This window comes from Sander vitreus, chromosome 21, assembly GCF_031162955.1.
Source record: "Sander vitreus isolate 19-12246 chromosome 21, sanVit1, whole genome shotgun sequence".
In the NCBI taxonomy this organism is placed as follows: domain Eukaryota; kingdom Metazoa; phylum Chordata; class Actinopteri; order Perciformes; family Percidae; genus Sander; species Sander vitreus.
In genome coordinates, this window is record NC_135875.1 from 14,716,160 (window position 1) to 14,741,702 (window position 25,543).

Sequence of the window (25,543 nt, forward strand, 5' to 3'; positions counted from 1 at the left end):
GAGGGGTTATGGGTCAGACTATTTCTTGGACTGGACCAGCAACTTACTGGAGTGTTGTCATCACTCATAGGTTGGAACCAACGGACACGTGTCATTACATTTCATTTTCTGTACAGACTAAACAAAAGAGAAACATGTTCATTTGAGGTGCTGGTAGGTGAGTTTCATTGCCTTTGGATGGAGCCAAGCTAGAAGTTTCCAGTCTTTATGCTAAGCTAAGCTAACCAGCTGCTAGCTGTGGCTTCATATTCAATGTACTGACATGTGTGGTATTCGTCTTCTCATCCAACTCTCAGCAAGAATGCAACTTTACTCTATTTCCCAAAATGACAATTCATTTAACAATTAGTGCCAGAGCTGACTAGAGAATATTACTAAAGCATCAACAGGGTAAGTAAAAATCACTATATAATTCAAAGTGCCATAAAAAGAAAAACACCATTACCACACACACACAACATTAAGCAGGCAAAAACATTACCCCTATCTGCAGTTGTGGTAAATCAATACTCAAGTAAGTGTAATAATCTAATAACATCAGCACAGTGCCTGAAAAGTGTGTTTGTGTGTGGGAGTGCATGCACTGGGGAACAATTTGCTACATACAGTACCTCCAGTAATTACACGGGAAGTGTCTGTTCATGATATATGCTGGAAACAAAATGTTCATAGGAAAGTAATTACTTAAAATCTCATCTTCTACCATAGGCGTACAGTGAAACAAGCATTATTGGTGAGATTTTAAGGCGCATAATTGGCTTTGTTTTTTGTCATTTCTGGCAATATATGATATGATTAGAACACATTATAAAGTAGCTGTTTTTTAACAGTATTTCAGCCTAAAGAAAGATATTTTCTCTATATTTTTTCATTAAAGCAAAGCAAATACTTATTTTGCCTAAATTGCAGCATTTTTAACACGTTGAAGGACCTTTAAGGGCAAAAATGTAGTTCCTAATGTCATATGAACATGTACATAAAAATACATAATAAAAAAAACTATTAGCTTTTACAATACTTGGGCATCTAAGCCCATACACACATATACAACATCAGCTCTATTCCACACCCACTTCAGCAGCATTTAGTGACAGAAACAAACAAAGCTTCTTTTTCTGAGTCACATGTCTTGACAGGTTAAGTGTTTTATCCCCAGAAGAGGTGAAGAACTGTCTGTGGTTACAAGTGCTCCTTAGTGCTTGCGAAGTACACTAGATACATGTAGCCTCCCGTTTGTGTATCCTCTCTCTCTCTCTCTCTCTCTCTCTCTCTCTCTCTCTCTCTCTCTCTCTCTCTCTCTCTCTTTGGATTATTAATTGAGATCTTTGGGTGAGGAAGGAAACAATATTCCCTAGTCCAAATGATCTGCTGCATGGCTCTTAATGATATTTGGGGAACAGAGGGGATCTAAATATAGACTGAAACAAACGCAAAGTATGTTCAGTACAGTGTGAAAAAGCCCTCTGAGAAGAGCAGTATTTAGGTCATAATTCACCAACACAGTTGCATGTAATAACTGTCACAATATTTAAACAAAGAGCAGACTTTAAATCAAAAGGCTTCTGGTTTCCTTTTATCCATGGACACAAAGTAGGTCCAACTGGGTCACTGTCATCTTTTCCTCATACTTTCCATAATACTTTGGATTCTCAGTCCGAGCCATGCCTGCTAACGGTTCTGTGTAGTCCATCCTCATATAAACAATGCCTAAATAGGCCACAGAATCTATACTTAGTTTTTTGCAATGACTGCAGCCCACACGGCCATATCGAACACACTACCCTCGTGTTAAATGCATGTGTTGCTGTTTATTGCTGCAGCCTTTAAAGCTTCAAAGTGTGAAGAAATAAAAGGCTGTCACATTTTTATGGTTCCTCGATCAGCGGAGATGCAGCCCACAGTCTCTGACACCTCTGCTTCGCAGTGGAGTTTATGTTGTGTCAGGTTCCCTACAGACTCTGCAGTCTGTCTGTGGGCCAGGGGAGCTGGGGAATCCCTGGAGAAACACACAGCTGGGAGGTTATTGAATTTCAAGGGAAAATACAGCATTGGGAAAAGGAGAGGATAGTGCAGGCACAGTGGATTTCTAGAAAATGACTGCACCATAGGTGTGCAAATGGAGACGTGATGCACTGTTACATTTTACCAACAGAAATCAGGCTTTCCTCTTTTCTTTTTAATACACTAAATAGTTGGAATTACAAGGGGGGGGTTGTGATAAATGCACCTCCTGTGGATATGGTTGCTTTATGCTGCAAGGGCTGAAATTGCCATTTTTAAATTCCACCTTTTCCTAATTCAAAATTACCACATTACATCCATGCCAAGAACACAGAATGCTCTAAATGTATCTGCATTTGCGTTTTTCTCTTTCATCTTTAGTGCATATTAATGTAGTTTTTTGTCTTGCTCACTGCACATCCCCCACTTCATATTACCCCTTTCAAACATTGCATTCATTGTATGTTTGCTCACTATTACCACAAGCTGAGAAACAGAAAAAAGCTGCAAAACACAGATATTAATAATCAGCTTGAAAATGAGTCACCTCAAGGTGTTACAGAACATTTAGTTTTGTATCAATCCTTTGCTTTGTCTTCAGAAAATACTAAAATGTAACTGTAATATGCTGTAGCTGTCTTTTCTATTGCTTTTTCATGCCTTTAAATGTATTTCCAGTCTCATAGGGACTGAGCTCTCTGGGGACCAGAGTACAAGCCAAGTACAATTACATTCAAGAAAATAAGTTAACATAGTGCCCCCTAAGACATTTTAAATACAATATCTCTGCTGTAAGGCCCAAACATTTGATCTAAACATTCATTCATGGCTGATGCATTTGTTGTTATATGAATCCCTTGAGGTAGCTGTTTCATAACTTGGGTTAGACTTGCATTGCACAGTGGACATCTGTGATAGTCCATAGTTTCACCTCGGGGTCCAAAATAAGTTTAAAAATATCAAATCTGGAACATGCAGATGAACTGAAGAACAGAATACAAGCTAGAATACAAAAGCTTGATTTTGTCGACCGTTTCAAGATAAGAACTAGTGATAATGATGTGTTAATTAAGCCCTGCACATTCTTGGCCAGCATAAAAATGAGTTCTTTTTACACTTGCCTTGTGTAGGAAATGTCTAACTATTCACTGAAGGGATCTGATTAGTTTCCTTCAACCTATTTGTCAGATTTGCAAATTCACAACATGTGCTAATAATAAAAAATGGCAGTGCGGGTTTATGTACAATTACGCTAATGTAACATGATGGACCACTTGATTTATTAAGGCGGATGCCATGCTGCAGTGATTACAGGATGTAATAGTAACGCTTTTAATGACTGTATTTCTAGAGCCCCCCCCCTCTTAATTAATTAGTCAACTAATTTTTTGTTAGGATTTTAATCATCAAGATCAGATGTTTTTATTCCTAGAAAATGATGAGCCCACCTACAATTTTAGAAGTTTGTGTTTGTTCATTTATTTATGATTATATTCAAGAAATCTGTTTTATGTATTCACAACATCTGCAAATTGTTTGACTGTTTGGCAGTTTGTTAGCTGCTGGCACTTTTTAAAAATTCTGTCTAGCTACATTTGCTGTAATACCATAACATTAGCATGGACCTTTAAATAACAAGTACCAGCTATTGTGATTTAATTGCATAGCAGAAGAAGAAGGGGGCATTGTGTCTAACTCAAACCTTACGTTGAAAGTGTGTTTCCTGTTGCCTGATTCAATAAATAAGTGTGAAAATACAAAATAAATAAAGTTTTTAAAAAAACAGTGTAAACACAGTAATTGTTAGGACTTTTTTCATTTTGTTTTATGAAATTTCACGCAATAACTTATTATAAACATCATCATGTTAAACTTGTTAACTAATTTGTCATTTAGTTAGTTGTGGTGCTCTGTAGGTTGGAATCACAACAAAGAATGAAAGTGACATATGTTTCAAATACTGTAGCAGAATAATTTCTTACAGTGGATGTAAAATTGAAGTCACAGAAGTAGCAAACAGTGAAATAATGTACCTCTCAGTCATTGTATGACAGTCATTGAAGTGCAAGTACAGCGCATGTTGATTTCGCTATAATTGAAGAAATACACTCTTCTGCCACACTACCTGGATGAATGCGTGGGGAAAAAATGACATTAAATGACAATACCTAAAGACCCAAATTGATAAGATAACATACTGAGATACAACCAACAACTGGAAAATGAAAAATAAAAAAACACAAAAAGACATTTTAATCATTATTTTGTATTAAAGAAATCTAATTTTTTTTCTAGAGCTTTACACTGTTCTCTCTCTCTGTCTTTTTAAAAAGCTTTTCAAAAACGGTCCCAGGATATTATTATTTTTTACATTGTTTTATCAAACAGAACAGCTTACCTTTAAATGACCAAAAGGTCATTCCATTTTCTTGTCTTGCAATTTGCTGTCTCAGATATGATAATCATTTTCATTAAGGAGCTTCTGACAAACCAAGAAATGTCATCTGGGCTGAAGCATCCATTGTGAGCAACGGATAGTGCAGAGGATACACATATGCCAGTACTCCACCTGTAGCCAAACGGCATCAATTCACCACCATATGTATAATACAGTGAGTTACAGTTGACCAATATGCACATATTCAGATTACAGTCTCAAGCTTGTGATCTACATTAAAAGGGGTAATACGTTATAGCTCTAGAATGAGCCTCCTTTTATATCGCATCAAGTTATGTACAATGGCAGCCACTATAGTAAGATGTAACAAAGCCCTTCTGCATTTCGTTCAAATGTTAATAATAATGATGATAATTGCGTTGAGTGTTACGGATGTCCAGAGGTATGAAAGGAACATTTAAGTGCTGATTAGGTGAATCACCATCATAATAAAACACTGCCACAGTAGCGTTCAGGTAAAAAGATTTGTTCCATGGTTAACATGCAGGAATGCACCCTCGCACACAGCACACAAGGAGGTATCTAGTATGCTCTTTGAAATTTGACGGCAGAGCCACCAAATGTAGCACATCAAGGGAAGGGCCCATATGTTGTGTCTTTAGCCTTCATTTATATTCTATTTGTGTCTCTGTGGGGCTACAGTTGAACCCTGCCCACTAGATCTGTCTGCGGGGTCGCAACACATTTACATTTACTATGCTTTTGAATGAGATCCATGACCAAAGACACCAAGTTGATGAAATACATGGCTGAAATACATGGCTGTAATTTAGTTATTTGATCAATCAGTTTACATGTGGTATTGTAGTTAAAACCAGACATATTTCTTTTTTTAAAAGATGGCCTAGATGTTTGGCATTTAACAGGATGAACGTGGGGTGCATTTATGCAGAAGAAGTTCCTTTCATGGATTAACCTCGGTGACAATGCAATCTGGGTGGGTTTTGTCTGATTTCGTCACTGATATTATCACCACTATTATTACTGTTCCTCAGTGTTCCTTTTGTGGGCTTGTTTCTGATAAGAAAAACCATCATCACTGACATAAAACAGCTTCTGTATATGCAGGTCTGAGGGAGGGGTGCAACAGAAAAAAACCCGGAGAAAACGCATACAGAGCTGCATTACAGTCGAAATCTGTTATGATTTTGTTGATAGTACTATCTCAGGTACATTTATCTGGAATAACTGGTCCAGTTTGTGCTCAATTGCAACAAACATTTTAGTTTCCTGCTTGATAAATACAAAAAAGATAATTTCCTATTCAATATACTTATTTCCTCAAATATTCGTCCCATTTCCAAAATTGAATGAAATAATCACCATTGGAGAAGCATACTGAAGGCTACTTATAGACAAAGGGCCTTCATTAAGAATAAGTCATCATCTAATTCTGTTGAAAACACTAATTTTGCAAAACCAGTAGTCTGTAGAACATCTATAGGAGAGTGCGTAAAAGCCTGTCTGAACATGTTAATAGAGCAGATGGCACCTATCATTACCAGGATGACTAATGGTTAAACCACAAACCATACATTCAATCCAGGTTTAGCACTGCGTAAAGTCTCCCTCTTTCCTTATGTGGTTGCCATATTGACCGGCCACGATCCAATATATGATTGATTTATTTCACACGTAATGATACATGGCTAGACAACTGTACACATTATATCAAACTAACAAAAATAAAGAAATACATAGTTGAAACGCAATAAGCGTAAATGGCATATAACATATGAAAGTTACACTGTAAAAATGTGGATCTTACAATTGTCATACAACCAGACATTATTATTATTAATATACTGTACATTTCCATTCATTCCAACCATCCTAACATGGATGTTTAATCCCTTCTTGAATGCTGCTGCAGATAGATGTCTAATCATCCTTATGACAGCATTTTATGGCATAATTATGGTAACCATGAGCAAGGAGGTCATATCAAATTCCTGTCTAAAAGCAAATATCTGGCTACTGTTCTGATTCAAATAACACATTGTCAACACTTTGTTTTACCTATACAGGTCTTTGCAATGGATTACCTTTCTGTGTTTGTGGAACATTGTTTTAACCATTATTTGATGCTGGCATTTAAGTATCAGAATTGTCAATCAGTACATAATACACTCTCAGAACACAAAAGTTTGTTATGATTATTACTGAAGCAACAGAAAAAAGTTTGTCAAACAGTGATCTGCATTTACTGTTATACAACCTAAATGGACTTTATGTCACAAAGCCAATTCAAAGATTCACAATGAGTGTTGCAATTGAGCCCTTATGTTTCTGAGAAGTAGCCAAACTTAAAACATGTATCATAACCAACCTTCACTATAGCCGCCCCTGATTATTCACAAAGAAACAAACTATACCAGCTTATACATCCACCCCAAAATATCTCTGCATCGGAGTCCGCAATGATACATATTTAAATGAAAATATATTTATATAATTTGTGGATTTTTCACAGTAGTTTGTACTGCACTGTACCTTTTTGTCCATCTATTTATGCCTACATAATTGTCACCTTGAGGGAGTCTATTGAGTCACTTGAGAGAGTGTCTGGCTTGTGTTTTGTGTTGAAGAAAAATGTCTTTTGGATTTTGTTCTGTAATACCTCCGATCTTCTGTGTTGTAAGTGCTGTGCATGTCTTTCATCTCTGCTGGCCATCAACGATTTGGGGACTGATTACTCTGAAGGGCTAGTTTTTCCCTACGAGAACACAGCTTGTAGAAACTGCAAAAAACATTTGCTTTGGCACAGATTTACATTGTAGCAATGTCCATTCCTTGATCTCCATGGCCATGATCGTTACTACAAACACAAGTGGCCCATTGTGGTAATCCTTGGCTCAGTACACTGTCATGGATAAGTCTATGTGTTTGTGTATTGCCGTGTCAGTCTATCCTCTCTCCTGGTGTAATGTCAATGCACTCTAGTGTCTAATCATTCCACGCATAAACTCAACATCAATCCCCTCTCTGTCTCTGACTCTTGCTCACTCTCTCCCTATACTCTCGCTTTTGTTTTTAGATCTGAGTCTCTTGGACGTTTTCCTTCGAGCTCCCCTTGAAGAGAAGAGGCTCCATTTGGGGATTCTGGTTATGGCCCATGAAACCCTTGATCGATCCATGTAAGCCCATGGTAGGCATGGGGAGAGACATCGGCAGTGGTGGGGACATAGAACAGGGGTTGATGTTGGTGCCATTGCCTGATGAGGTGAGCAAAGTAGATGTAGAGATTGGGACCGAGGTACAGGAGATGGGGATATCCTGGACTTGCTGGTTCTTGCTATTGAGGATCACTCCTTGTCCCATCCCGTCAGAGCCAATACTAAGACCCATCACATTGTTGTTGAAATGATGGGTCTTGTAGTAATGGTTGAGAGTATCTGTACGGCCAATGTTGGGAAGGTTGACCATTTCTGGATGATGTATCCTTAGGGTTCCTTCTCCACCACCAGAATTCATCGTTGAACCACCTGAGATGCCACTCCCGGCCCCAGCTCCGATCTCATCTTCCACATTGACAATCTCGATGGCTCTGGCAGGGCCGTGGTGCTTGTGTAGCTGGTGCTGCTTCCGAAGTTTATAGAAGACCACCAACATTACAGCTGCCATAAAGGTAATGGCCACGAAGCAACCAATGATTATCTTAGTTGTTTTCATTACATCATCCAAGCCTGGAATGTTAGTTACATCCATTATGGACACAGTCACTGCATTTTCACTAGCTCTGTTGGCTCGTGGGGACAGTGAGGAAAGAGAGGAGAGAGAAGGCGAAACAGTGATGCCAGGTCGACCCTCTAACACCCCTCTTTGAACAGTAGGATTAGGGAAATCTATGAAGGTCTCGTTAATATACTGTCTTGCTGAGTTCTCCTCATCTCCTCTCACTGTCTCGACTGTTTCCACAGTGACAGTGGTGAAATAGCTGTAGCTGTTGCTGGGGTCCGAAGCAGACACATTGAGCACAGCGGTTGCAGTGGTGTTTCCAGCGGAGTTGGTTACCATGCAAGTGTACTGCCCAGTGTCTTGCACGGTCACGTTTGTGAAGTTCAGTGTTCCGTCATGAAGCACTGAGATCCTAACTCGGTATGATCCGTGGGTCATTAGAGTGCCATTTGGAGTGAACCAATTCACAGAGGTCATCGAGGTTCCAGTACGACATTTGAGCTCAGCAGCCATGCCCTCAGTGACATTAAGGTCAGTGGGTGGCTCAACAATCACTGGGGCAAAGCAGGTGAAGTGGCTCTGGTCTAGTTCCCCAATGTATTTGCCTTTTATAGCTGGAGGCGCATGGCATCGAGCACAGCATGTAGTGTTGCTGGGAACTGTTTCTTTCAGCCACCAGCTGAGCCACAGAACATCACAGTTGCACACCCAGGGGTTGTGGTTGAGATGTACCCTCTCCAGCTGGTGCAAAGGGGTGAAGAGGTCATGGGGTAGGGAATGTAGGGAATTGTGGGAGAGGTTGAGCTCCTCCAAGTTTTTGAGGTCATCAAAAGCATTGCGTTCAATGACTGACACTCTGGAGTGCATTAGCCACAGCTTGCGAAGGGACACAAGGCCCTGGAAGGATCCAGGCCTGACTATACCCAGCTGGTTCCCTGACAGCTCCAACTCCTCTAGTCGTACTAGTGGGGTAAGGTTAGGGATGTCCTTCAAGCCGCACATGCCAAGATTCAAGAAGCGCAAGTTGACCAGACCTTCGAAGGCAGCCTCTGAGATGAAATCCAGCTTTCTGAGTTCCCCTAGATCGAGACGGCGTAAAGAGGGAACACGGTGAAAGGCAAATGCGGGCAGTGTCTCGATGGGGTTGTTTCGTAGCCATAGTTCCCTTAGCTTGCTGAGGTACTCAAAGGCTTGTGACGGTACCACTGTGAGACGGTTGTCAAAAAGCTCCAGCGTGTTGAGGTTGGGAAGGCCATTGAAAGCTCCCACCTCAATTTGTCGGATGTGGTTCTTGGAGAGCTGGAGGATTTCCAAATGCCGCAGGTGCTTAAATGTGTCAGACTTGATCACCTGGTGTGGAAACAAAAACATGGAGGCATGTTGTAGCAACATCAGAATTACTGCTGTCAACATATATTATTTCAGTCTGAATATATGGTCTGTTTGAAGATGAAGCCATATTTACCTGAATTGTGTTCTCTTGTAGATTGAGGTATCTTGTGTTCTCTGAAATACTGTCTGGGACTTGATCTAAACTCTTCCTTGTACAGATGACACGGCTCGCCTGATTGGAGCAGGTACAGGGGTTGGGGCAGGCGGGTGCTGCCTCTGTCAGCTGTGGTCCATGGTTGTGAAACCACAACAAAAGCTGGACCAACCAGAGGAGGAGGGAAGGGGTACAGGGGTTGGTCACCATGACAACACGCATGGCAACTGAGTCATGACCCACCCCTATTGCTATGATGTTGATAAGTTACCTCCAAACAGGGGAATTTAAGTGCTTATCTTGATGTTCATACTGTATTCTCTTTTTTTCTCCTTCAAGCAGTCACTTTGAAAACGGAGAGGGAAAAGGTTAAGGTTATATTAAAGACTCTATTTATCATAAATAGATTCTTATTTTACTTTGTTCATGCTTCTTTGACTGTCAAACAACTTGTTCTTTTAACATGTCATTTAAGGGGAAACTCTTTATTTTTTGTTTCCCATGACAATTATTAAAATAGAAATCAAATTTGGGGGAGGGTTTGCTCTTGAAAGTGTTGTCTCTGTGGAGGCTGAAGCTTCTCACTGTAGAGGGAAGAGAGAAAAGGAGAGAGAGGAAGGAGGTCAAGTAAGTGAAGAGTGATGTAGCTTTAAGATATTAACATAGCACATACATGTATGTATTACCAGAACTGAATTTAAATCTCAAAATATTACAATGCCCTTTCGCCAGAGTGTATGACAAGCTCATGAGGCTTTTTTTTCTGAGAGGTGGCTCTTAAATTGTGGCCTACAGTCTAACTTGTTAGTCAGCTGCCATTTTCTTCATACATTGAACTTAACATCTTGGTCATGGTCTGAAATGGCCACAAAATTCTAAAACTTAAGCTGGGTCACAAGTGCTGCAGCAGACCCATCACGATAACGGTCTCATCGTCCACTTTATGATCCTGGTACGCTTCTACTCTTAATACATACTGACAGAAGTAGAATCTCATATTTAAAAGTATGCCAAGTTATTGAATACAATTACAACTGCTGCCGAGATTCATCTAGACCTAAGGTTAATGCAGACATTCGTGCAATCCATCATGAGGCAGCAGCAGTAATTTAGCAATTAAGATATGAAGGAATGATGATTGACTTCTGAAATGTTACTGCAATGCACATGCTGTGTACAATAAGCCACGCACAATCAGACAAGATCCCCAGCCACTAAAGTTGATGAACCAAACACTAAAATAACAACTACATTGTGAACAAAGACAAAAATATGGTGCAAAATACTTTTAGGGCTTTTGTTATACACAATTGTGTATTTGTGTGTCTTTGCTTAAGAGGGCGTCACACAGAAATGGCTGCAAGCATCAGAAGACTCACTAAATTTAGAAAAGGTTGGGCTGTTTCCCTTTAAACGATTAGACCAGAAAGAAAGTGTTCATTGTTTTCTCAAGCACGTTATGTTCTACACAATGACTCTCCCAGTCACAAGCCTGTGCTGTCTGTTGAAAACAAATAGAAAGATCTCTGTAACCTGTCACTTATTTGACTACTGTGTTACCATTTTTGAGATTTTAAATCAAATAACTCTTGGGTATTCTTGGATCTTGGATATTTTCCAAATTGCCTATGTTTACTCTCTAATAAACACTTGTTTTTTAAAAGCTCCATGGCAGTCTTTAGCATCTCCTCTCCTATGCAGCGACGATGCATGCGCTCCTAGAAACACGGTTGCTGTGGCAACCTGCTCACTCACCATCTTGTGTTTTTACTGTCCAGTGGCCTATTCCACATTACCGTGTTTAGCAGAGCCTGATGAACATTTTCTGTTCAGATCTGATCAGCAGCACCTTAGTGCACTAAATCAAATTATATTTGACTTAAAGCTTAAGGTTTATTCCCATCACAGCATTTAGTGTTACGTCACATATAAAATCAACAGTCATTCACTTACTAGATACCTCTATCTAGAGAAATACAAACTAAATACATATGGAAATATACATTCACAGAAGTGCAGGGAGACCTAAGAAAGCACAGTTGAACCTTCGCCTTTAATATCACAACAGAGGGAACAGATTTGTCATGAATCTTAATATCTACAAGGTCTGAGGATTAGGTCAACATCAGTCTTTATTAAAAACATAGCTCTGAGAACTCTTAAAGCAGCTATTAAGAAAGCTCATAAGGGAGTGTATGCTAAAAATAGACTTTTTAAATGCTCTGCACATCCCAGACTCTCTCTCTATCTCTCTCTCTCTCGCTCTCTTTCTCCACCACAAACCACACACACACACACACACACACACACATCCATATCTACAACCATCCTAACTGTAACTGCCACAGAGAAATAACACATTGCCCATCTCCAATGAGAAAATGAATACACGTGCTGAAACCTAAATGTTACTGTATGCAGTCCCTTTGCAGAACTCCTCATTATGCTGTTCTTTACAGAACGTTTCCTTGAAGAGTCTGCTTCTCATCCCCATCCAGTAGGTTATTATGCATTTCAATAATGTGACTGAGTTGAAAATAAAATGTATCTCCCAGACATCATAATTATATGTGATCCAGGATGGCGGTTTGATAGTTAGAATGTTTAGCTCGACAGAAAACGATTTGTGGAAGCATCAAAACATAACTGTTGATATTTAGCTGGTCAATGAATTGATCATTGTGCTTTCAAAGCAGAATTTGTTTTTCACACACTGGAACTTCATTATATACAGTGTTATTCATTATATACACTGTTATAGTGGTGATTTCTCTTTTTTCTTTTGGATAGGGCTGTCTTGAAACTATTAGCAGATGAATGTGATATCAAGAATGCCAGTTTCTAATTTCTCTTGCTACTTCCACCATTCTAGATGTACAAATATAGGCATACTGGAGAGGGAAGTTTGTTTTCCACATATGTAAATATAGGAGATGAGCGGCTGTATTCAGCAAAAACACATTTGGATATTGGTCTAAAAAAATTGGTCTTGTGTTTCCTTTATTGCATCAATACAGGAAAGATGTATTTCCCACCAGACAAAAACCTTTGCCAGCTGTCAACAGTTTGATGTATTTTTTCTCAAAATAGCATTGAAGAAGTAGGCCTACAAAAAGGACATTAAAGGAATTGAGCTTTTTTCTTCGCATCATGTTGCTTTATGGAGAGACGGTCAAAACAATCTATGTAAAACACCACACAGGGTAAAATTATATGGAGAGAGAGACCTTGAATGTGCCAGCAGGACGCCTGTTGCCTTGACCTTCCATCTTTAAGTTCTCCACAAGAACCACAGCACACTCGATGATGGTCTTTATTTTTAGATTATTACACCTTGACTCATCTGAGGGCCAATTCCTTCGCCAGCAGCCTTCATCCTCATACTTGTGCAAAATATGTTTCCTTTAGGTCTATGCCATGGTTGAGACGTCGACTACATTGTATTTCTTTTCCAACCAATTTCACTTAAAGGTATTTCTCTTTCTTGATCTTGGCCGTTTTTCCATGTCAAGCGCAGATTGCAACCATGTAGATATTGATTATTCGATCAAGCCTGAGAAAGCGCTCAGTCGTGAAAAGACAAATTAGCTGCAAGCTGCTGACCAATTGCTACAAACCAATCACATCATCGTAAGCGCCTGATTGTATCAATGCCCTGCTCTCCACAACAGAGTCATTAAGGTTTATGAAGAGGCAAAAATCGTGGTGTTTTCAATAAACACCGACGCTCTGGGCTGTGGGATGCTTCCTGTATGCCTACACAAGGCCCAATTAGACCTTATGTATTTACAGATGGTCGAGGATGAACACAAAGCGACACAGGTGCAGCAGGGCCAACATCATCTTCTGTCACTATGACAACACTAGACTGATTCAGGACGTGGGAATCAGGGTAGGATGAGACGCATTTCACCAATATAGTAACAACCAGCGCTTTAAAAGATAGTGAAATTGCTTCAGGCCAAATTTTTGCTCAACTTTTAACTGATGACAGTTCTATTTTCCCCATTTCTCTGATATCAACTCGTGAAAAAAAGAAGAAAAAAGCCACAATCTAACCATTTCTCCTGCAGTCGCAACCTCTAATCTGCAATGTCTCCTCATCATATAGCCTCTAGCATAATTTCTCCTACATTTCAATAGAATGGCCTTATTCATCTATGCAGCTGCGCTCACTACGGCGCACCTTCTCGGAAACGCAATTGAAATTCTGAATAGGCCTAATTCTGCACATGCTGCATTACAAAATGGCTTGCATCCATTCTCTTTTCAGGGTAATGACAACATGACTGCACCCAAAAACAATCCATAGGCTCAGTAAACATATTTGTTGTGGAAAATAATGTGTGGACATGTGAAACACAGGCTTACATAAGGATCCATGTTATTTCAATACATTTGGAAGGACTACCACAGCTTTATTCCACTGACATCGACTGTATCTTTTGCTGATATTAATTATTTACTATGATTATTAATCTGTGCAACCTTTGCACATTTCTAATTCAATCTTTGTCGTCTCGTGACTAATTTCAGCATCCGTACAGATTAGGTAACATATGCAATAATTACGCCGGCCATTTCAGTCCATTCTACCTGTACAATAATATACACGTACCTTAATGTTTCGGCGGCTGCGGCGTAAGGTCGATGTTTCCTCTCCCCTCGTCCCTTCTCCCGATCGCCAGTTTTCCAGCCTCGCTATCTTTCTCTGCTTTTCTCTTCCCTAAATTGATTCGCTGGTTTCCAAGGCTGTGAGCTGGCTCTTGTTCTTGCTGGCTATTCCGCAGCGCCAACGCAACGCGGGGGGCTACAGTGATGGCAGGTTAAAGATGAACACAATCCACACACACACACAAGGAGAGGGAAGAGAGAACAAATACGAGATCAGATAAAGGGTCGTTGGAGAAAAGGATGTTAGTATTGTCACATTTAGGGAACGAGGTCTGGGACGAGTGCATCCATGCGCCGTATCATCCTTGGAGAGGAACGCAGGCAGCAAACGCGACGGCGCCCTGTGGGCAGAGCATTTTGCGTCCAGCATAAGTGGATCTTTACGCACATTCCGTATGTTTCAGTCTGAATCCCACTAAGACAGCATTAGCAGAATAGGTGAAGGACCAACGACTTATGGATGCACCTGCATTCTTTAGATTATTTAAAGGTTTTAAACGCTTTAAACTCGCATAAAATTGTGCTCTGAATGTTGCAAGGTTCACTATTGCTTTAGTCTGCAGGTTTTGTTTCAGATCCCCAGTGCAACATGAGCTCTATATGCCTGTAATGAATATAGTCATGTCACATATTTATAAATATGACTCAGCAGCATGGAATGATCAGCAGGATACATTGAGTCAGTTTGTTTGTCCTTATACTGTGACTTTTAATGTATTTTTGGTCATTTTTCGGTGTTAATCAACATGTGTCTGTTGCCGGTTTACTGTTGAAACAACAGGCCAAAACATCTACAGCAAGAAACATTTCTGCTCCGGTGGGTCTTCAAGAGGTTTGTAGGCCTTCTAATGTTCATATTCATAATGAGTGTGCAGTGCTAGCACATGCATTTTAGTAATAGCCAGCTAAGATTACATCTAGCAAACTAATGAGGTCTGTATTCTGCAATCTTTGCATATGAGTATTTATTTATTTTTCTCCCTAAAGCAGTTCTCAGTGGTGGATTTAAAGCTGTACATAAGGAAGCCACCACTACCCATTACTGTCGGTATCCAGACAGCCCTGTGGGGTTTGCACATTATAAAACCCAAACCTTCAGATACTTCTAAAGCCCGAAAATGTGCATATGTTGATGTATTGCGTGAGCAGGTTGCAGAGTTTAGTAGGCTACTAGAGGGCTGCTGCATATTTTAATTAGTGAATGGAAAAGAATGCCAGCAAGTTATTAGCCAATAAAGAAAGCTTTAGTCAGTCTTCCTCTCTAAATGGCCTTCCCATATCGATCTTTGTCATGTATATGTCCACATGCTTTAGCTCCTATATCATCGTTATCCCCTTCACATGCATTTATTTCAGTTCAGAATGTGTGCAGAAGAGAAGCATCCATTGTAGCATTGTATTCCACTACCAGACTACCAAGAGTAGTTTGTAGGTATAAATAAATCCCATTACATCTTTGCTCTGTCTCAGCTCACACTAAAGGTCAAAGGACAGAGAAGGCCAGTTATGCTTCAGAAAGACCCCCAAGATATATACTCTCTCTATCTTCCTCACCCTCTCCCTATCGCCTCCTTCCTCCCTCCCTTCCCCGTGAATGCCGTAGTGAGCATTGTTCACGACCACTAGCTTTAGCTGAAAGCTGCACAGCAATGAGGTCTCTGTGCCTTTTGCCTCTCTTTTCCTCTCCCCTCCCCCTCCTCTGCCTCACTCTCTCTCTCCCACCCCATCTATCTCTCTCTCCTTCCCTCTCTTTCTCCCTCTATCTCGCTCCCGCTATTAAATTTCCAGTCACACAGTGGTGCAGAGGATATTCCTCCTTTCCCCTTTTTTCCCCCTCTTCCCTCATTCCCTATCACTCATGCTGAAATCTTAGCCCACATCCAGTCTCTTGCCCAACCCTGGCTATCTTTCAGTGCTTTTCTGCCACTCTTTCCGTCTCCTCTCTCTGTACATCTTTTTGCCTTTCCAACCCCCCACGCCATTTAAAATGATTCCACGCCACCCATGCCAAACCCACTCTGCTCTCCTTCCTCCCCCCCCTGTCTTTCCACTCTACAGTATGTCCTCACTGTGTCATTGCACACTGAATCTGATATTCCCCTTATGCATGTATGGTATGACTGTGTGTGCATAGGCACCCTTGAGCGTATGTGTGTGTGTGTGTGTGTGTGTGTGTGTGTGTGTGTGTGTGTGTGTGTGTGTGTGTGTGTGTGTGTGTGTGTGTGAGAGTGTGAGAGAGAGAGAGAGAGAGAGAAATTGAGGGAGGGCAGGGAGGGAGAGGGACATGCATTTGTGCTCAGTAAATGAACAAACACTCATCGCTGTATTGCTTGTGTCATCAGTACAGGAAGGCTGTTGGAGTAGAAATACAGCAGATAGAGCTAATCCCACTATCCAGAGGACAAGTGCATGGCATTTCCAATACAACCCAAACCCCATAAACTCTTAATGCTGTGTTAGGAGCCAGGGGGAAGAGGAAGGGGAGGGCGATGAGGATTTGGCAGCAACATGCTAGTGCCAAGACATATGTGGCATGCTGATAGCACCAGAGAGGTGCAGCTCACACTGTGAAGAAGCTTTAGAGGGGTGCTGATACACATCCATCACTTCCATCGTTTCGGGATACTAGCTACAGGCCTCACCACTCTAGTAGTGGGTGACTGAGTTATTGCACACAGATCAAAGCAAAGATTAAGAATGTGGATTATTTTTGTAGCAGTAGCACTGATGTTAGATTTGGGTGAAGAGCATTAGTGATCTGTTTAATAGCCCCAAGCGTCCAATTGGGATTGTGAACAAAGTGATATTTTTGATGGTTATTTATAGAAATGTAACAGAAAAAGTTGTATTGGTGCTCATTGCCATCTGTGCAAGAGAATAAGAGAGATGCAAGGGAGAGTTTTGAGTTATTCATGGTGACATCCCTGTATCCCTGTGTGTGTGTGTGTGTGTGTGTGTGTGTGTGTGTGTGTGTGTGTGTGTGTGTGTGTGTGTGTGTGTGTGTGTGTGTGTGTGTGTGTGTGTGTGTGTGTGTGTGTGTGTGTGTGAGAGAGACAGAGAGGGAGAGAAAATAGAGAGAAAAATCCTAGTGTCACAGTATCTTAGCAACTGCCTCCATCTCCTTGGAGACACAAGCTGACATCATTTCCTGTCTGTGAGAACTCACTTTTGGTTTGTACACAGTATGTTTGTGCATATAAGTGTGAGGGCAAGTTTGTATGTGTGTGTGTGTGTGTGTGTGTGTGTGTGTGTGTGTGTGTGTGTGTGTGTGTGTGTGTGTGTGTGTGTGTGTGTTGGCGTGTGTCCAGGTTCATATGTAGATGTGGTCTGCAGTATGTGCAGTGATGCAAACAGGAAATGTCGCTCTATTTAAAGTCAATAAAAAGACCAAAAAGTCAATACATTTCTGCCATAAAAAAATATACTGACATGGATTTCTAGTTTAAAAAAAAGACTTTTGTTTGTTCTTGAACTATTATTTCGAAAATTGATTTTAAATGGAGCTGTGAAATCATAATATCAAGAGCTACAATAATAGAATTTTCAGTTTTAAATGTTTTTTCCCATGAAAGCCATTTTCTAATAGTGTAAAGTCCATAAACATACAGTTTGTACTTTGTATTACAACATTTTCACTAATGTGGAATGTTTATATTGTTTTATTTTCTGTCCATTTGTACTTTCAGAACCAAGTTTGTGGACATGTTTGTCTGTAATGGAGTATCCAGAGGCTGTTGTTCACATAGGCCTTCCAAGCCAGCCTGTGTTTGAATGCAGAGAAAATGTCATCTTCAACTGCCATCTTGTGAGCAAAGGAGTGAAGTGCAATCAGAAATAAATTCTCTCTCAGCTGTTTATGCCACGATTATTTCATGTTACATCAGCAAGAAAGTGAATAAGCATATTTCCTAACATGTGGAACCATTGCTTATAGAAATGGGAGACTTGTTGATGCTGATCTTATCAAGAAATAACATGACACATGGACGCATGTAAAGTTAAGTGTCCTTTTATCAAGAGTACTACAACACGACAGCCCCAGCGTTTGCCTCTAAAGTATTAACTGATATTCAAAAGCTGCTCCCACATAGAAACCGAGCTCTGTTGTTTTGCAGATGCATTGAGCAGGAGCTATCAAAAACACAGAGAGATTGATGACACTATTAAAGTGTGGTCAATCTTGTGTTTATCAACTACAGAAACGGAAAAGTCTATAGCCTAACCTCAATCCGACACCCTGAAGAAGTAAAAAAGAAGAAAACTAAAAAGCCTCATTATCAAAGTTCTGCAGGGAGAACGGCTCTACTGGGATTACAGTGAATTTACAGCAGAGAACTCAAAGATAAATGACTGGTACTCCAAACAGTCAGAAACTTCATGTTACAGCAAGCAAAAACCAGGTGCACAATGCATCATAATATCATGCATGCAGGTAAATGCAGTCATGTTATAAGATGTTGAATATGCACAGAAGAAAAATGGCCAAGAAAGGTTTGGACAAAAATGAGGGTCAATACATGAAAGAAGAGCATTACATATTGTATTAAAAGATTACTATTCCAGGCTCATATGAATCAACAAAGTCAGCAACACAAAGAATCAGACCATCATACGATTTACAAGATATCCCAGGGGGATCAGCGTCCAACATTGTGCCAAGCTGACGCTTCGGCAGAATTTGCACACTTCAGCAAAGCATTCTTATTCAAGCATACAATTTCATCATGAAAGTAACCTCGATCAAATGGAGGAGCAGAGGAAAGTGGAGGCAGCAAAGTCACTGTTGGCTGCAAAAACCAAAGGCAGACCACCACAACACGTGCATTGCCCAGAGAATCTAGTGTTACAAATAGCTAAACTAGCATAACTGCTGGAATGTACAACATGCAGTTGACTTGATGTATTATGTATTTAAGCAGGTCATTTTTTTGTAGTTTTTCAGATAAACAATAATGTCATATATAATATCAAAAAGTTCTAACTGGCGAAGTGACTCAGCCTAACTGGTAAGACCTGAGATAAATATGGCTTCCCACTGATTTCTGAAGTGTGCTTCTTGAGACTTTGGTAGACACTCATTATAGTCAGACAACTGAAATATTTGTCTTGTCACCTTTTCACTTGAGCACTTTGTTGGGATCGTGTGCAAGAGGTGTGTAAGAGGTGTGTCGGTCGGCAACTTTGGTCCACACTGAAATATCTCAACAATGGGATGGATTGACTTTGGTGATCTCCCAAAATCCAAATTACCGTCATTATCGAGTTGAATTTAAATGTGTCCATAAGCCTACTTACCAGTGAAATCAATGACATTCCTATCAGCATCAGCTGTACTTTGTGTGGGCTAATATTAGCATGCTAACAGGTTACACTTACAGGCTACAACATCATACTTACTAAACATCAGCATGTTCAATTCAATTTAATTCAATCTTTATTTATAGTATCAAATCATAACAAGAGTTATCTCAGGACGCTTTACAGATAGAGTAGGTCTATACCACACTCTTTACTTTACAAAGACCCAACAATTCTAGTAATTCCCCCAAGAGCAAGCATTTAGTGTGACAGTGGCAAGGAAAACTCCCTTTTAGGAAGAAACCTCGGCCAGACCCAGGCTCTTGGTAGGCGGTGTCTGACGGTGCCGGTTGGGCGTGTGATGAACAGTGGCTAGAAATAGTAGTCGTAGTAGTTTGTGGCAATGTTAACATTGTCACTGTGGACATGTTAGCATGTTGACGTTAGCATTTAACTCAAAGCATCACTGTGCCTAAGTCCAGCCTGATAGAGCTGCTAACGCTACTGTTGCTATAGACTTTTACTCTTGTTAACACTTTTCTTTTGAACGCATTTCATATTTTCTGTGTATCACATGTGCAGGCCATTGGCATTGGTGCTAATAACCTACACACAGCTCCAAGCATGTAATGTTTCACAGTGATCAGCAGTGGAAGAGTCAGATGAATGATAACAGGATCAATGTAACTGCAGGGGCTGCTCCACCTCTGTTCCAGTTCCACCTGGTTTCCTGTGGGCCTTTGTGCAAATGTAGGGGACCACAGAATGTCCAAATGAGAACTTCAGTGAGAAGGTACTGCTGAAAAGTGAGCCCAGCTCACAAAGACCAGAATAAGTGTGTTTGCATGAGATTGTTTTATTTTGGAATTTACAAGCCTACATTTACTCATCCTACCTTCTAAAAAGCTTACATATTAAATCACAACTTAACAGTGAAACATCCAAAGACGCAGAATTAATGTCCCACAAGCACACTGCATAGGCATATACTGTAACAACAGAGAAGCAAATCATGAAAATTTAAAAAAGATAATTAATTAGCAATCACATTAATCAAAAACATTACTCAAACTGAGTACAAATAAGTAGCAGTTAAGGTAAGGCTTATGTGAGTCTCTTGAGTTGTCATCTTCAGTCCAACAGAGGCCATCTGAGGAATCCCTCTTGACTATTTTCAGATCTTTTTTTCTGTTTTGAATTTTTGATCTCCCTACTTCTTAATTCATTTGATTTAGTTGGGGTCTTTTCTCAATTCCGATTTATTTTTGTCTCTTACTTTCTTGCACTTCTTCACTGCATTTTCACCTTCAACAATCCAGATGGGGAAAACCTTTTGAGTCTCAGCTGCAAAAGAGAAAGAAAAAAAGAAGGAAGAAAAAGAACTAATTAATAATCTATTATACAGCAGATAGGAAATAAATATAGGGGGTGGGTATTTTGGGTATATACTGTAATTCTCAAGCTAAAAATTATATATATATAATATTTCTGATGAAAAAATGCTTTTCAAATATTCAAAAATATGGTGTTGTCATAGTGCTTCATCGCTCCAGCATGGTTAAAATGATATTGTTGGGTTTAATGTATAGAAAAATAGGCTATATGTGAGATTGTCCAAAAACCTTAACTGAAATGCAACATGAATCTGTAAATAGGTTTAACTGTTGTAGGTATACAAACATCAGCAGAATTACTTTGTTTCTTGGCAATGCCTGTTATATTGAATTAACACAACTGTGACACGTGAAATGTACACAAATGTCCACCTTGCATAAAACAAAAATGGATTGTGTTACTTACCATATACCAATATAATACTACACCATATAAAAAGGATGTTAATTTGTTGAGTGATTACCTTTTTACGCACCATCTTGACTGCCTTTTTGTTGCAACGGCAAGTCAAAAGTCCCTTTGGCTCAAAAAACAGACAGTCCACAAGGAGTACGTCTTTATGGTTGCCCTGCTCCCTGTGGTTTGGTAAAATGTAGTCTTCATCAAAAGTGTGATGCATCGCCACCAGAATCACTGTCCTATCATGTCCTATTTCAGGTCCTAATGATTTGGTACAAACAAAAAACATGAGATCATAGTTTGCAGCTGAAAGACAATACATAGTATAATAATTTCATGTGCATTTGGGTTTCTGCATGTTTACCTGGGAGGCTGGATAACGCTGAATTAATGTCAGTCTCATAACGACTGACAATGGGGCAGAAGATAATAATCGCATTACTCTTCTCAGGTGAGTCCACTACCTTTGCACCTTTCATGATGAGTTTTCGAAGGAATTCCTTATGACACCCCAGGGTGTTTCCAGCTTCATATGAGTAAATTTTCCTCATTTTTCCTGAAAAAGAAAAGAAAAGCAACAGAGTCAAATTTAAGTTTTACTTAACCCTAATGTTCTGTTTTGGAGACCTCAAAATACACACTAAACATACTTTTATCAGCCTAATACCTTTGTTATTTTAATCTTTTTTAAAAGAATATCTTACAAACACAATTTTGAACTGATGCCATGTTTCTGACATCTGCAACAGAAAAGACCAAAATATGCTGTATGTACAGTACTATGCAGGATAATGTACTGTACATCTCTAAGTCTGTGAATGACATTTTGGCAAACTTATAAGGAATATGTATTTGTTCATACATAGTCCATATAAAATATAATATAAACAAAATATTTGTGGTCAAAATGTTGTCACCTTTGGGTTAGTACTTCAATACTTTAAATATTTAAAGGAGAAATTTATTGATTTTGCAGTTATGATTGTTTTTTTTACACACAGGCCTGCCTACAGCAGTGGCGCCTGTGAGACCCCAAACAATGAGGAGGTAAAGCCAATGTTACCACACAAGGGTTAACTTTTATTGGCCACAATCATCATTAACTTTTCCAATAATAACCCATAGTGGCCTAAACGGTTTTAAAGGGTTTTATAAAAGGCAATGACATAAGTAGATGCAACAAAACCAGTAGGTCTACAGGGTGGGGGAAATGTTTTCAACCTTTTTTTGACATAAGCTATTGTTTAAAACCATTCGTCCAAGACGTCGGTTGTGGCTCTGTAGCATTTAGCATACCTTCAATGATTTACAAGCATTAACTATTTAGAGTATACTTACAGTTTGGGCCGATTTATAATCGAATTGTTGTTGTTCCGTGACGCACCAGCCTCTGAAATGAATAGGAAATCCGCTGTTTAGGCCTTGAAAGCTTTCACTTTTACTTCAGATCAAACTGCACCGTGGGTACAATGTCCTGATCTGACCAGCAGGTGTCAATGTTGTGACGTTATCGGGATGTAGCCCTACACTGTATATTTAACAGATGAAGTATAAAAGCAATTGAAACTAAAGTAGCTTTTCAAAGCAATATGTCAATTCAGAAATTAAAGATTTATGGCATATCAGATTTTTAGAGTTGTCTTAATTCAAACATAATGTGTGCTGACATCTGCCTCATTTTATTAGCTATACTGAAAAAGGAGGGAATCTGAAGATGCAAAATACATATTTAAAGCTGAGAAAAGCTGACATTTTGGAGGTTTCTTAACTGACTATCATCACAAATATGTTCTACTTATAGCAGCTCTTTACCTCTGATTGTTACAGGATCTATGTCTTCTTTTCACTGTCAACGGAGCAACTTCAGATAGGCTACTAAATGTACTGGTTTATATTTCCAGCATCAGCATCATAACTATTCATACTGCCAGCATCTGGACTACTTGACTGCCTGAGGTCAGGAATAAATCTTTTGTTCGAGTAGTCTCTTTCAAGTTATATTCATATTATAACACTGACACACAAACATCACTGCAATCACCAAACAAAACAGTGCAGTGTGTGCACTGTTTCTATAGGGGGTGTTAACTGTATCCGTGGGCGTCATTCTTCACCCATCTGTAATGTAAAGTTGTCTGGATCATCTGTATCTGCACTGTCTGGACGAGCTGACGTTTCCTCCTCAGGCTTCACTTACCTCTGACAAATGAGCAAAGCTGCTGATGGAGTGGTCAGTGACTATGGCCTTTATTCAGTGATCTCCAAAAGATGAGCAGCAATTTAAGAAAAGGACACTCAGCTTTCACAGACACGCGGTTTGTTTTTGATCTGTTTGTTTTTCCATAAACTTACATCATGTCATATCAGGCTCAGGTGCAAGACTTCCTGGTTGTAAACTTGTGCTTAAAAACAATCCTCTGTTTTCCAAAATGTATTATTGCTCTCAAAATAAAGGCTACAATCTTTGTTCTTTTCACAGTTTAACAATTGCCTTATTTTTAAGTGTCTTCTACAGGGGCCGTGTTTCCTTATATGATCTGTATACGATAGCATTGAAATAAATTGTCCCACATTGTTCTTCTGTCACAGTGTTTAAACAGTATGACACTCTATTCTGTAATAACCTAAAACAAGACATATGTTCTGTAAATTAAACTAAGGTTAAACTGATTTAAGGTATCAGGCAGCATCCCCAATAAAAGAAAAACAAGCCGGACACTCAGTAGAGGTGATTATAACATTTAATCACTGAGCCCCATCGCCAAGCTTTGCAGGCTTCTTGCCCCAAGGTTTGATTTACCCGCCCTCTTCCTGAGGAAAAATCTCATTCACTAGACGGATTGCTGAGCGGGCCTCTCCGACCAGCCCCTATAAATCATTCTTTAATCAGAAGCCTCTGAGATTGGGCGCAGACACCCGCGGGAGCACGGCTGTGGCACCTCAACTCCTCCCCATGCGTCTCTGCAATCCGTGGAGTTTTTATCCTCTTCTGTTTCGTCCTCGGGCTTGTCTACATTTGTATCAGTCATGAGAAAACTAAGAGCGATGGCTTGCCTTGCACCCTCTGCTCACGCTAACACTCCAAACACTTCCTCTGTTTGGAAGGGAGTGATACCAAAAAAAGACAAAGATTACTGGTTTGAGGCTGCAAGAGAATGCAGGCTCTGGGTCAGGGCTGGATTACTAACTGGGTAGAGCAGGAAACACAGATAGAGGTTACAGGGGGTTAATAGGGGCTCATCAGCTAAGTTTTGCCCCAGGGTCCCCCAAGCAGGTCAACCCGGCCATGCTCTGGTTTCCAAAATAGGGGCCTTCAAGAAACTGGAAGAGGGCTGACAACTTTTTTCTTCTTATCTGCAAGCTCAAGACAGACAACAACAAAACATATTACATAACAGGAAAGATGGGTGCATCTGGGCACACTTGTCTTGTCGTTGTTTGTTGTTGTCACCAGCAGCATTTGAGGATCGAGAGTAGTTTTGCTGTCAAGTCATTGTGGGAATCAAGTGAAAATATTTAGTCATGCAATTATGAAATAGAATACAAACACATCATATAAATGTATTACTGCAGTTTAAAGTTCTCACATAATGACCAAAACAATTGATAATACTGATTAAAGAGGTTGTTGATGCCAAGTACTAGGGCTGAAACTTACATGCATTATCGATTAATCTGGTGATTGTTTCCTCAATAAATACATTTGGTTATGTCAGAAAATAGTGAACATTTTTTTTTTGTCTAACTATTTGTCTAAAACCCAAATATATATTTTTTACTTTTATCAAATAGGACTATGAAAACCAGCAAATATTTTCTTTTGAGAAGATGGAACCATTTTAGCAGAGTAACAACATTGGACAAGCTGAGAGCTATTCTGAGGTTTAAGGTTTATTTTTGAACCAGCTGCTGAGAAACCAATCGTATCACAAGGTCTAATAACGTAGCTTTTCTGGAGCTTTATTAAATGATCATCATCAGTAGATGGAGTTCACCCAGTTGTCATTGAATTATTCATTTGGAAAAAAAATGTTAGCACTTTAAAGACTGATTTTAAGCACTGACTAAAACACTGACTAAAACTTAACTGACAACTACAGTAGCTGATACAAAGTTAACACTGGACATTAGTGGACGAACCATAAAATAAAACT

The 25,543-nt window shown here is 39.6% G+C and overlaps 2 protein-coding genes and 1 long non-coding RNA gene across 3 annotated transcripts in view; all 3 read right to left on the reverse strand.

Moving 5' to 3' along the window:
• LOC144536707 (testicular acid phosphatase homolog) overlaps positions 1 to 4,045 on the reverse strand; it is a 17,407-nt gene extending 13,362 nt beyond the window's left edge. The window contains exons 1-2 of the mRNA XM_078279967.1: positions 4,035 to 4,045; positions 1,862 to 1,996 (exon numbers count right to left, since the gene is read on the reverse strand). Coding sequence (XP_078136093.1) covers positions 1,862 to 1,996; positions 4,035 to 4,045 — 146 coding nt within the window. The remainder of the gene's footprint in view (positions 1 to 1,861; positions 1,997 to 4,034) is intronic.
• A 2,044-nt stretch (positions 4,046 to 6,089) lies between these two features.
• On the reverse strand, positions 6,090 to 14,602 carry lrrc4bb (leucine rich repeat containing 4Bb). The gene is made up of 3 exons (XM_078279244.1): positions 14,242 to 14,602; positions 9,603 to 10,207; positions 6,090 to 9,487 (listed from the first exon to the last, which is right to left on the reverse strand). The coding sequence occupies exons 2-3, from the start codon at positions 9,843 to 9,845 to the stop codon at positions 7,493 to 7,495; spliced, it is 2,238 nt and encodes a 745-aa protein (XP_078135370.1). The 5' UTR covers positions 9,846 to 10,207; positions 14,242 to 14,602; the 3' UTR covers positions 6,090 to 7,492.
• A 5,829-nt stretch (positions 14,603 to 20,431) lies between these two features.
• Positions 20,432 to 22,836, reverse strand: LOC144536537 (uncharacterized). The gene is made up of 4 exons (XR_013503754.1): positions 22,728 to 22,836; positions 21,754 to 21,945; positions 21,454 to 21,650; positions 20,432 to 20,939 (listed from the first exon to the last, which is right to left on the reverse strand). It is a non-coding gene; the product is annotated as an uncharacterized LOC144536537 (long non-coding RNA).
• Between the last annotated feature and the right edge of the window lie 2,707 nt (positions 22,837 to 25,543).

Bases quoted from the DNA above. Each gene is read 5' to 3' on its own strand.
- lrrc4bb (XM_078279244.1), bottom strand. From the start codon at position 9,845: ATGCGTGTTGTCATGGTGACCAACCCCTGTACCCCTTCCCTCCTCCTC. The intron at 9,488-9,602 runs GTAAATATGGCT...TTTCCACACCAG, and splicing joins TACAAGAGAACACAATTCAG to GTGATCAAGTCTGACACATT.